At 40.5% G+C, this 13,887-nt stretch overlaps 1 protein-coding gene across 2 annotated transcripts in view; it reads left to right on the forward strand.

Moving 5' to 3' along the window:
- ITGA8 (integrin subunit alpha 8) overlaps window positions 1-13,887 on the forward strand; it is a 203,687-nt gene that overhangs the window by 172,041 nt on the left and 17,759 nt on the right. For both annotated transcript variants that reach the window (XM_023223234.1, XM_023223233.2), the window contains one exon: window positions 424-537. In XM_023223234.1, the coding sequence (XP_023079002.1) occupies window positions 424-537 (114 nt within the window). The remainder of the gene's footprint in view (window positions 1-423; window positions 538-13,887) is intronic.

Genomic DNA, 13,887 nt, shown 5'->3' on the forward strand with positions numbered 1-13,887 from the left:
GTAACTGCAGGTCTTGGAGATAATATGGGCTCAGGGGTCTTCCTCTGCAATCCCTTCCGGACTTGCTGAACCCAGCATTGGGTATTGTGAGTATCTATGAGCAATGCCTCCCCCAGTTCGGAGAAAATGAAACAGAACAATTCAATTGCTGCTGCAGAAAGACTGTCTTAAAGTCGTTCGAAAAGAGCTTAAATTTTATGTTGTATTTTGTGTTCCATTTTACCTCTACATTACCGCTAAAGTTGATTCATCCTTGCCACTAAACTATGTTTTCTTGGTTGTTGCAATATATTGTTCTCTATTTAAATTAATAATTTATGATAAGGCGATGACTTCTGAGGGAATAAAATGTCGATAAGCTAACTTCATTGTCTCTACCATGATTTAAAGACTCTGACGTGTTCCCACTGCTATTGTTTGCAGAATTGTACAAATATCGAGTGTTTACAAATCTCCTGTGCAGTGGGACGACTCGAAGGAGGAGAAAGCGCAGTCCTGAAAGTCAGGTCACGATTATGGGCCCACACCTTCCTCCAGGTAATAAACAACCACAGAAGCACATTCACACTGCTCACTGGGAGCTGCTTCACGAAGCTCAGTAGGAAGTCTTTTCATAGAGATTTCTAATTTAACACTTCGAGAGTCTGAGTCAGATGGATTATTTGAGGCCAGGAGTTTGAGACCAGCCTGGCCCACATGGTAAAAACCCATCTCTACTAAAAATATAAAAATTAGCTGGTCATGGTGGTGAACACCAGTGGTCCCAGCTACTTGGGAGGCTGAGGTATGAGAATCCCTTGAACCCAGGAGGCAGAGGTTGCAGTGAGCCAAGACTGTACCACTGTACTCCAGCCTGGGTGACAGAGTGAGATGCTGCCAAAAAGAAAAAGAAAAAAGAAAAAAGAAGAGAGAGAGAAATTAAAAAGAATTTTAAACTTAAAATTTTTTTTTTATTTTTCAATGTAAAGTTTCCATTTTAAAAAATATTTCAATTAAAATTTATGTGGAGGAGTTGAGCAAGATGAACTGGCCATTTTACCCAGCAGGTGAAGACAGTTTAACTATCCTGATTCTCTAAGACTTTGAAGAGTAGATTCAGAAAATGTACTTAGCCCACTGTTATATACGAAGTGTTGGGCACAGTAACTATTAGTCAGTGGCAGCATGATGAGTATGAGAACATAATTATTCAAGACATATATGTCCAGAGAAGTTAAAATAGAAATCAATTTAGAAGGGAAAAGGGAGATTGTTCTAGAAGGTTCCTCTTAGCAGCATGGGCTCCATCCAGGACAGCACCTCAGCCAAGCTCCAAGTACATGAGTGTGATTTACAGATTATACACCACTCACGTGATCGGCTCTGCATCCCACAATAGCCAGGGATCATTCCATTGATTTGAGCACATTTTTTTTTTCCTGAGATGGAGTCTCGCTCTGTCACCCAGGTTGGAGTGCAGTGGTGCGATCTTGGCTAACTGCAACCTCCACCTCCGGGGTTCAAGCATTTCCCCTGGCTGAGCCTCCCAAGTAGCTGGGACTACAGGCGTAGGCCACCATGCCCGGCTAATTTTTGTGTTTTTAGTAGACATAGGGTTTTGCCACATTGACCAGGCTGGTCTCAAACTCCTGGCCTCAAGTGATCCACCTGCGTCAGTCTCCTGAAGTGCTGGGATTACAGGCATGAGCCATTGATCCTGGCTGACTGTGTGTATTTTAAAAGTTTAAAATCTCTTTTATGCTAAGAAAATGAGAGTTTCATTTTGGAAAGTGCTATTTAAATGATACTACTGTGTTACAACCTTATTGTTTGGGGGGGATTTTTTTTTTTTTAATCCTAAATTAACTCTTACCACATCTATGCATTCTTGCTCACATTTTAACTACTAAACAAACTCATTTGGTTTATTGTGCCATGAAAAACCAAAGGGTCAAATCCCTTTGAGTCTGGTTATAAATATAGAATTTTTATCTCTAGATTTTTATGTTTTCTATGATTTAATATTCTTCTATAGTCTTGTCAATCTTATTTTTGTTTTTAAAATAAAAACAAGAAAAATTAAAGTTTTGTTTTAAAGGTCGTTGTGAAGCCATCTTCCTTTCTTCCTTTCCCTTCCCTTCCCTTCATTTCCCTTCCCTTTCCTTCTCTCCTTCCTTTTCCCTTCCCTTTCCTCCTCTCCCTTTCTTACCTTCCTTCCTTTCTCTTTCCTGTCTTTCTTTTTTTCATTTCTTTCTTTCTGTGTCTCTTTTCTTTCTTTCTCTTTTTCTTTCTCTCTCTTTCCTTCCTTCTTTTTTTTTCTATCTTCCTTCCCTCCTCCTTTTCTTACTTCATTTTCTTTCTTTCCTTCCTTTTTTTCCTTTCTTCTAAGGCAGAGTTTCTCAATCTCTGTACTATTAACATTTTGAAACAGATCATGCTATGTTGTTGGGAGCCACCCTGGGCATTATAGGATACTTAGCAGCATCCCTGCCTCTACCTAGTAGGTGCTGGTAGCACTCTTACCCCAGGTATGACAACCAAAATTGTCTCCAGATATTGCCAATGTCCTCGGGGGACAACATCATCCCACTTTGAATCATTGACCTAAGGAGAGGCACAAGGCCCAATTTATTTGACTTTATTTTTAAATCAAACTATTATGTATTCATTCACTCAACAAATATGTAGGAAGGACCTACTGTGTGCCAAGGGCTGCTTCAGGGTCTAGTTATAGAAGAAATAGCTGTGAACACAACAGACATAGCACCTGCCTTCACAGGGCTGTTAATCTCAGTGGAGGGAGTCAGAAACTGAGCAGGCAAACAGATGGATCAGTGCCAGGAAGAAAGTAGAATTGGGTAGTGAGAACAGGGTGGTAGGATAAAGAGTAGGGAGCAGGGCTGCTGCTGCAGGTAGGACGGTCACTTTCTTTTATTTCCACAATGACCTATCATTTGCACATATCAGTCGTATTCATTCAGTAGGTGAGGCACCCATACAAGGGTGTGAATACCAGGAGGGAAGAATCCCTGGTGGCCATCTAATACCACATATCACTAGCCCTTGAATTTGCTAATTTTAGGTGCAATTTGTCTGAAAGCCTAAGCTGTAAATCCTGTTTTTCTCTAGTCAAATGAAAGCTGAGAGTAAGCTATATTATTGTGATCAATAGATTCATTTCTTAGGGATGACGCAACAAAGGACCACAAACTAAGTGGCTTAAAACAACAGAAATTTATTCTTTCAAAGTCCAAAACCAGAAGCCTGAAACCAATGTGTCAGCAGGGTTGGTTCTTCTTGGAAGCTCTGAGGAATAAACTACCCCATGCCTCCCTTCAAGTTATTTTTGGTTTTTGTGGAGTTTTGTTTTTTTATTTTTATTTTTTTTGTAGAGACAGGGTCTCACGATGTCACCCAAGCTGGAGTGAAGTGGTGCAGTCATAACTCACTGCAGGCTTGAACTTCTGGGCTCAAACAACCCTCCCACCTCAGCCTCCTGAGTAGCTGGGACTACAGGTGCCTGGCACCATGCCACGCTCATTTTTAAATTATTTTTGTAGAGATTATATCTTGCTCTATTGCCTAGGCTGGTCTCAAACTCCTGGCTTCAAGTGATCCTCCTTCCTTGGCCTCCTGAAGCACTGGGCTTAGAGGTGTGAACCACCAGGCCTGGCCCCTCCTAGCTTCTGGTGGTTGCCAGTAATCCTGGGCATTCAGTGGCTTGTAGACCATCACTCTACTCTCCTTCCATCTCCCATCACCTTCCCTTCTGTGTCTCTGTGTCACTGTGTCTTCTATTTCTTATAAGGACATTGGATTTAGAACCCACCCTAATCCCAGTGCAATCTCATCAAACTTTACCTTAATTAATTCTGCAAAGACCATTATTCCAAACAAGGTCATATTATGAGATTCTAAGTTAATATGAATTTGAGGAAGACATTATTCAACCTCTTAAAATCAATAATCTTCCATCCCCAATAGCAAAGCCTGACTCTATTTGCCACAGTATTGCACCAATTTCTTTAATGTAGTAAATATGCTCCTTAAACTACTTCACCAACATTACTAGTATGAGAAGAAAGTAATTAATTAGGGTTTAAATTGTTTTTGTTATGACTCTGTTCACTACAGACATTTTCCATCTACTCTTAGACATTATCACTAAATGGGCAAAATTTTGAACCAGAACAGTTGGGGCCAAAGTCATCTGAAGGCTTGAGTGGGGCTGGAGATGCAATGTAGATGCTCTTGCAGTTTGGGTAAATATTGGCAAAAGTGTGTGAGTAAACACAGGGGTGAGCCTGTTTTTGAATTTCATACGTGAAAACTGCCTATTAGCAAAATGATGTGCAAAAAACCACAGACATCCGTTAAATTCAAGTTCTAGGAGGAATGACCCTGACTAACATCAGACAGTCTATTTTCTCTATACTGGGTCAGGATGCAGGAGCTCAGTTCAATTCCTGCCTGGTTGTGTTCAAAGCACTTAACTTTCATGGGGCTCAAGTTCCTTATTTGTGAAATGAAGAGATTGGACTAAAGTCTCCTTTCATGCCTGAAAATTCACTGATTCTATAGGTAGCTTACAAGTAATTTATGGTGTTTATTCTACTCGGCGTAAGCCAGCAATAACTCTGTATGCTGTCTTAATAGCCTACTTTTTTATTGTGTTGATGTTTGGGTTGACCAAGAACAGAGTACATCTAAATGGCTCTTTACACTTAAGGAACAGCCCACCAATCTTTCCAAAGAGGGCTGTTTGTCTGCAAATAGTCAGGTTACTATACTGAGTGACTGCCATGTAGCTAAGTACCATGATACATGCTTGTATGTGAATGACTCATTTAATTCTTACAGCAATCCCGTGGGACATGTATTATTATTGTCAGCTGCCTTTTACAGATGAACAAACTGAGAAATAGACATTATATGGCCTTCCCAAGGCACATAAATAGTAAGGGAGAGAATCTTGAGCTTTTACCCCATGTATGTCACTACACTAGACTGCTGAACTAAACTGTAACAGCCTCTGTAGATTTTATATTTTGATCACTGTACTACAGATGGCTAAACTATAACTCTTTTATTATGAATAACTTTACTATAACTACTATATAAATGTTTTAAATGCCGTGCATTAAACTTTTTCAAGATATTTACATTGTATAGCATGCTATTTCAGAATCCAATAAAGAAAACATCTTATGATTATTGAATTATACTGTCCAATACAGTAGTAATAGTCATGTATGGCTACTCAAAGTACTTCAATTTGACTAAAATTTAAAATTCATTTCCCCAGTCTCACCAATCACATCTTAAGTATTTAAGAGTCACAGCTCGTGGCTACGGCATTGGTCTGTGCAGATTAAGAGCATTTCTCTTACTGAAGAAAGTTCTATGGGGCAGCGCTGTTCTAAAATGTTAGGGAAGTATATTTCCATTCAAAATTGTAAGATTTGATCATATAATCAATTATTATATCTATGAATGTAGACCTCGATTGTGTTTAATAATAGCTGTGTGACTTCCCTTATATCCCCTCATAAAGTAAGAATTAGGGCCCCTTTGCCCTATAACAATGTCATTTTTCCTAAGTGTAATGTTACAGGTTTGAATAAACACAACAGCCTCCTGCTCGCTCTCCTGAGTGGTGAGCAAAGACAGCAAAAGAGGTGAACGTAGACCAAGGGGTTGAATGTACTGGCTTTACTTCAAAGCTTAGATATAAGCATGAACCATGCAAGTAAACTTTTGGATTCAGATTTGCTGAGTGAGTAAAATATTGAAATTCTGCAATATGCAATGAAAAAACAAAAACTTGTGAGGTTGTATTAAGAAGTTGTTTTGGGGAGGGAAGTGGAGGAATCTTCCCAAAAATATATCTGTAGTTGATACCAGAGGGTAAGCTCCTCAAGAGCAGGAGGAATGTTTTCTTGTCTTTGAATTTTCTTCCCAGCCCTTGCATCACCTGACACAGGATGCTACTCATAATGCTTTAACGAATGAAAACATCTCAGGCCAAATGCTAGGCTTGGCTGGTACACAAGTCCTTGTCTATTTAAAATGAAACCAGTCAAACTAACCAGCAAATGAGATCACAACAAATTATCCCTCATGGCGTAAAGCAAGTAGCCCAGGAAGCAGCAGATATTCTAGAAATGTAAAAACTTGTGATACCTTTGAACAAAATGAACAAGAAGCGGTTTTTGATGCCTTTCTCTGGGGTCTCTGGAAATACCACCTGGATGACTTGGTTTGAGATGCAAAAGTGATGCAGGGCAGGTGAACCCCAAAATTGGGGCTTAGCCTGTGAGCATTCTTGGCTTCGTTCAGAAAAGAATTCAAGCAACCTTACGTTGCCTTTTCAGGTGACAGGTGACACTGCTTTGTGGGAAAAAGGGCTTCATTCTTACTTTGTGAGAGGATGTAAGGAAAGTCACAGTCTTGAACAGCCTTTTATTGAACTGAACCTGCTCCCTGAGGAGCAGGCTAACTCCTAGACAGCACACACAGAGCTGGACTTGATGGGCTTTTGGCAAGTCTCTTTATATCCACTTATACCCATGTTCAATTTTATGCAACTTAAGGGGTGAGTGAATGCAAATTGAAGGGCAAGTTATTCAGAACTCTCTAGGAAAGGGGCAATAACTTCCAGTCATTGCCATAGAAAGGAGCAGTAACTTCTGGGCTGTTGCCATGGCATTTGTAAACTGTCATGGTGCTGGCGGGAGTGTCTTATGCTGATGAGCAATGAGGGCAGCTAGGGATTGCTTTAGTAGCTATTGGCTGCCTTCAGCCAGCTTCTTCCCTTCATCCTGTCTGTACCAGGTCTTGTTTTAGTCATCAGGGTTGTGACCAGAAAACAAGTCCTGCCAGTCCCATACCTCAAAAGCATAGGTGCAGCCAAGAATGCACCTATGCTGACATCTGTGCCCAGCCAGCCCGTTCACCAGAAGAATCTTCCATGAGGAGCTTGGGCTCATGTTTGTTATCACATTTGGCTTTTCTCCCAAATCCTCGCACCTCATCCTCCCTCAAGCCACAAGCTATTCTGATTTAGTGAGTTTAGCAAAGACTTCTTGCATTTTGGGCAGAGGCAAGCATCTTATTTTCTTACATCTTTCAAATTGAAACCCTCCAGATTGAGATGAGAAGGCTTCCAAACTGAGGAGAGAGCATGGATGGAACTGGAGGCTGCTATGTTAAATGAAATAAGCCAGGCACAGAATTACAAATACCACATGTTCTCACTCCTCTGTGGGAACTAAAAGGGTGGATCTCATGGAGGCAGAGAGCAGATTCATCATTACCAGAGGCCTAGAAGGAAAGGTGGCGAACAGGGATGAAGAGAGGTTGGTTAAAGGATACAAAAATACAGTCAGAAGGAATAAATTCTGAAAGTCAGTAGTAGAGTGGGGAGATTATAGTTAATAATAATTTCTTGTCTATTTCAAAGTAGCTAGAAGGAAGATTTGTAATTGTATTAGTCTGTTTTCACGCTGCTAATAAGGACATTCCTGAGACTGGGTATTTAGTAAAGGAAAGAGGTTTAATGGACTCACAGTTCCACATGGCTGGGGAGGCCTCACAATCATAGCAGAAGGCAAAGGAGAAACAAAGGCATGTCTTACATGGCAGCAGGCAAGAGAGTGTGTATGGGGAACTCCCATTTATAAAACCATCAGATCTTGTGAGACTTCTTCACTACCACAAGAACAGTATGGGAGAAATCGCCCATGAGTCAGTTATCTCCACCTGGCCCCATACTTGACACTGGGGATTATTACAATTCAAGGTGAGATTTGGGTGGGGACACAGCCAAATCATATCAGTAATGTTCCCAATGCTAAATGTTTGAGGTGACAGATATCCCAATTACCCTGAGTTGATCATTACACATGGCGTACAGGTACCGAAATATCACATGTACCTCCAAAATGCATGCAACTAATAGGTATCAGTAAAAATAAATAAGAATTAGGCTGCCTTTCCTCTTTGAGCCACACCCTAATTTGATTCTTTTCAGTTCCATAAGGTAGACAATTCAGGATCTCAGGGAACAGCGACAAGTCCAAAGAGTCATTATTGTTCTTTTATTTCCTGCCCAAAATGATGACCAGCAGTATTGGGTCATACTGGCTCAGCTTCTGGTCCACTTCCAAAGGGGAGATAGTGTCAGATGTCTGAGTAGTACATAATGCTGACATAATTTATCTAGACTTAACCTGGGGGAGAGACATGGTGATGAATAATGTTGGCTGCAACTCACCATGCTCCTTGGACACAACCAGGGAACAGATTCAGAGGGATGAGGTGTTTTAATACCTTTTATTTCATCTACTGAGACAGAGACCAGAGACTCTTAGTGACATTCAATCAGATTTCTGTTGCCTCTTTTGAGATATGTTCCATGATCAGAGCCAGTCACAAACTCCTTCTCACTTTAAGGAAATGAGAGGCATAGTTCCCTCTATTCTGTAGTTGAAATGGAAGAAGCAAGCACACACCCCACAGAAGCTTTGCAAAATATCCTATATATTTGAGTACAACATATCTTCCAGAAATGCTACACATAGATCGTTGTATAGTTTATAACCAGTCTGTCCATTCCCTGGTCTTCTAAGGAAATGTTTAAAAAAAAAAAAAAAAAAAAAAAACTTTACCTGGAAATGTGAGTCCAAATAAAAGCTAATTCTAAATTTAATAATTCAGAGAATCCAAGTGTTAGCCTCCTCGTGATAAATTGCCATCTGAGTCTTTTATCATTTAATTATTTTATTGGCACACATTTATTAGCACTACAGTTTCTCTCTTTAAAGACTGAACAACAAAAATGATGTCATTTTAACACCTTAACAATTTGTCATAAACTTGAAAATTGTCATTGGCCTTTTCAAATTAGATTCCACTTTTCTTAAGTGACATAGGCTTCCCTAGAGTGTCAATTTTCATAACTATAGATTTTTTTTTTTTTTTTTTTTTTTTTTTTTTTTTTTTTTTTTTTTGAGATGGTGTCTTACTCAGCTGCCCAGGCTGGAGTACAGTGGCATGATCTCGGTTCACTGCAACCATCGTCTCCTGGGTTCAAGCGATTCTCCCGTCTCAGCCTGCCGAGTAGCTGGGATTGCAGGCATCCGCCATCATGCCCGGCTAATTTTTGTATTTTAGTAGAGACGGGGTTTCACCATGTTGATCAGGCTGGTCTTGAACTCCTGACCTCAGATGATCTGCCTGCTTCGGCCTCCCAAAGTGCTAAGATTACAGGTGTGAGCCACTGCACCCGGCCAGCTATAGAACTTTTTAACTGAATACCCAGGATGACTGAACCACTTGCATTTAGTTGATTTGCTTATAATCACTCTATTGCTTGGCTGCTGCTTTTTATTTTTTTCTTAGAAACAGGATATCGCTCTGTTAAAGTGCAGTGGTGCGATCGTAGCTCATGGCAGCCTCAAACTTCCAGGTTCCTCCCACCTCAGCCTTCTGATTGTCTGGGACTACAGACACACGCCACCACACCTGGCTAATTTTTGTATTTTTTGTAGAGATGAGGTCTCACTATGTTACCCAGGCTGGTCTCAAACTGCTGGGTTCAAGTGATCCTCCTGCCTTGGCCTTCCAAGGCGCTGGGATTACAGGCATGAGACACTGTGCCCAGCCAATTGTTACTTTTTATCCAAGAGCTGGAAGAGAGGTGCTTTAACGAATTCCCAAGTCTATACAATCTAGATGACAACAACACATTCCTCCTTTACTTTGAGCATCACATCCTACCGAAATGAGGGAGAACAACTTTTCAATGAGGCAGGACTCCTATCATTAGGACACTAGAGTGTAGGGGAAAGTTACTATTTTAGCCCACACACTTCAGTTCCATGCACGATATTCTACTGCAGTAGGAGGCCGATCGAGTGAAAATTACATCTTCGTTTTTCTGTTAAAGAAGACCCAGTATCTGCAAAAAGTCAATAGTAATTGAGGGGCTTTGGGAACAATAAATATTTAGCACAAGCAGAGTCAGAAAAGAAGAATCTGTAGCAACATTTTGCAGTCCTAGGGAAAAGCATCACTTCCAGAGATATGGGAAAGACGGGTGCAAGTCGCTGTGTGCTCATCCTTAGCCCAGATTTCTGCACTGCCACGGTTTCTGCTTATGTCAGTGTCAGGTGCCAAATGCTAAAGAGGAATGCATTATTATAATCTCTCTCTCCAAGAAGAGACTGTACACTGGGGCCTATTAACAGTTTTGTCATAAAACCCAGGAAGAGGGAAACGTTTTCCGCCCTCCTAATCCAGGCTAGAAAGTTTACAATTCTTGGCGGACATGACTTGCTGCGTTATGTTGGTTTCTGTCCATGTAACGAACATGCAAATTGGTCAGAAACAGATTGTATGTAGGTTAATCCTAAATGGTCCCCTGTTCTGTGATTGTTGCTTGAAATAGAAATTTCCTTTACAGGTGAAGGTTTTGCCAGTAATTCCTTAGGTTTTGTCACCTCAAAGGGTTTGGTTTCTGGTAAATATTGAGTGTTTCAAAATGGGCTACATAAAATGGATATGTGCTTACAAATAATTATTGGGAAGAAACTAAGCAGCTGGAAGTTGGGAGTGGGAGAGCTTGTGTCGTTGCCCGACACACTAGGTCGCTAACTCCTCCATTTGTTACCAACTCTTACATTTATTGGTACCATGCCTATAAGCAAATCATTGTGCAAAAGCGCATCGTAGAGACAGGCAGTGAGCTACAAACCACTGTTTAAATGATGCGGTAATGACAGAGGAGCAATGCATTTTCTGGGGATTAATAGCCAGCTAGGGCAAGACGAAGGTCCTCAGTGTTGCCAAGGGTTATTAACCCCAGCTGGTTTTTCAATCCTAAATTGCCTACAATGTGGCAGTGATTGCTATTCCATGAGTAGATTGCTGTATGGGAGAGGAGATTATTTTGAACATAAGAATAATACTATTGTTATGTAAAGAGCACAACTGGAAGCATTTAATTGTGGATGTGGAATCACTATTACAGCTCTGCCCATAATTGCTTTTCATAAGTTATTAAATACTCACCTGTGCCATGCCTCTGACCTATAGCGCAGGACTTGGGTATCTTTGATGCTGACTCTGCTGATCAGTCTAACAAACCACGTCTTCCATTCCTTGGAACTCCAGAGCATTCTTTAAAAGTGAGGAAGATGCATTTTTTTCTTTCCAAAAAGGGTGGAAGAAACCTTTTGGAGAATGCATTTAAAACAAAGAACAGACTGATTAGGAGAGGTGGTGTTACATGCTGTTTGCTTACCTTAAGATTTGCTAGCGCCCCAGGCTACATCCATGCACAGGGCTAATTCAATTGAGGAGGTAAGAGCGTGTCAATATCCCCTTCACAGGAACTGGAGCCCTCATTTTATGTCACTACCACCCTCTACAACTTCCTGAACTGCTTACTCTAGTTAAAGGGAGAAAGGAAAGGGTGTCCAATTCAATAATGGAAAGATCTTTCCTAATTGCCATCAAATGGATGGTACATGAAGTGAGAGGGTCGTCAAATGACCAAAGCATTAGACGTGTTCATTCACCCTTCATTCATGTGGTCAGACATCCCGTATTGATTAAGCTCTCCTGAGCACATTGTTCTAGGTTCTGTAGAATATACAGGCATTATATTCCATGGAATATGCCTTCCATGTTTGTGTCATATAGTTGGGGAGAAAACCAATAGAGAAAAATTAAACAACAATGTGAACCTTCCAAAAAATATGTCAGATACAGTCTCATCTCAGTCTCGCTGAATCAGAATCTCTGAGCCTGATCTCAGATATGTCTGAAGTTCAGCAACCACCAGAAACGACAGTCAAGATTGGTGATGAGGCTGAGCATGGTGGTGCATGCCTGTGATGCCAGCACCTTGGGAGGCTGAGGCAGGAGAATCAGTTGAGGTCAGGAGTTCAAGACCAGTCTGGCCAACATGGAGATACCCTGATTGTACTAAAAAAATACAAAAATTAGCCGGACATGGTGGTGCTTGCCTGTAGTCCCAGCTACTTGGGAGGCTGAGGCAGGAGAATCACTTGAACCCGGGAGGTGGAGGTTGCAGTGAGCCGAGATCACACCATTGCACTCTAGCCTGGGCAACAGAGTGAAACTCCATCTCAAAAAAAAAAATATTGGTAATGTGATGAATGGAAAATATGAGAAATCAAACTGCAGCCAACAGCAGGAAGGGCAAAGGAAGGAAGTGAAAGAAAATTCCCTTGAAGAAACATGTTAATCCACATTTTACATCCTAGAGTTCAAATGCTATCTATGATGCATTAAGAAACTTGCATATTTATAAATGCAGAATCTGTAAGAGAGAAGCATTCCATCTAGAAAGATTTTGATGCAGAGATGCAGTTTGCAAACTATTTATCAAAGACATGACTTCAAGAGTGGTAATATTTTCTATCAATTTTTTATTGAACTTGGAGATTAAAGAAAACTTCTTCATTGGAGGTTTGGGAGCATGGAAACGCATTTGAGAATATAATCATAATCCTTACACACAGGATCTCATCACTAGAATTTCTCTTGTTTCTACCAGTGAGGATGGCAAGGAAATTAGATTGATATCACCAGGTACACCCATGATTTTATCAGCAAAAGTTTCTGAATTGTATAAAAACACTTCTCAAACAAACAAAAATCCGACTTTTAGTTAAAATGGAAATGCTAAGAGAGAAGAGATCATTAGAATAACACCCAAAAAAGAGTTTTCCCAAATAAGTAGAGTTGTTTATTCTGGAGGGTAGGAGTAGAAGGAGAGAAATGTTCAAAGATATTGTAACTTTAAGTATATAAAAGTTACATACATATAAAAGTTACATACTATATCCTGCCCTTACCATGTAGAGAAAAAAAGGGTTTATCTAATAGAGAAAAAAATTCTGCCACAGGGGAAAAAGAACTTTGTAAAAAATATTTAAGCAAAATTATTACAGTCCAACCTGTTAGACTGGACTCATGAGGCCCAACATTGGATTATAGACAGTGATGTACTGGTAGATTTTTACTAACTACTCTCTGGGAAGGAAAAAGAGCCCTGATGCATAGCATCTGCCACTGATTTCAAGTCACCACCACGATCGTCACAGAATACAGAGCTGGGAAGAGATGCCAGGTCCCACACCATTATGTAGTGTTTCCTCTTGCAGATACAATAGGCATAAATCACATCCTGAGCACAGATAATAGTCAAATGTAATAAAATAGCAAGCATGTGGTTTTGAGTATTTATTACCCTTTTTTTAGAAATACAATTTACTTAAGTTTACATTTGTATAATTTAAGTTGTTATAATAGCTCTGTTTGACAACCAGCACCGAAAAGTCTTGAAATCATTAACATTTGGGTTGCAAGAGCCATCACGAGCCAGTTAGGACCCAGCACTGGGTAGATCTAACCATTGTATCCAATAGAAGAGAGCCACAGAAGCTTCAGTTCTCCCAGCAGCCTTCCTGAGTCACTCTTAAATATTTTAACGTTGACTTTTATCAACAGTTAATATGAGATCCAATTAAACAAAGAGAGCTTTGGCTGAGAAGCTCTGTTGAAAACACTGTTTGGCTGTAGGTCAGTGGTTCTTAACTGGGGTGATTTTGTTCCCCTGGGGACACTTGGCTGTAACTACAGGCTTTTTTCTTTTCTTTTTTTTTTTTTTTTTTTTGAGATGGAGTCTCACTCGATTGCCCAGTCTGGAATGCAACGGTGTGATCTCGGCTCACGGCAACCTCCACCTCCCAGGTTCAAGCAACTCTCCTGCCTCAGCCTCTTGTGTAGCTGGGATTATAGGCACCCGCCACCAAGCCCGGCTAATTTTTTGTATTTTTAGTAGAGATCGGGTTTCACTCAGTTGGCCAGGCTGGT

The sequence above is a fragment of the Piliocolobus tephrosceles genome, chromosome 9 (assembly GCF_002776525.5).
Source record: "Piliocolobus tephrosceles isolate RC106 chromosome 9, ASM277652v3, whole genome shotgun sequence".
NCBI lineage: Eukaryota > Metazoa > Chordata > Mammalia > Primates > Cercopithecidae > Piliocolobus > Piliocolobus tephrosceles.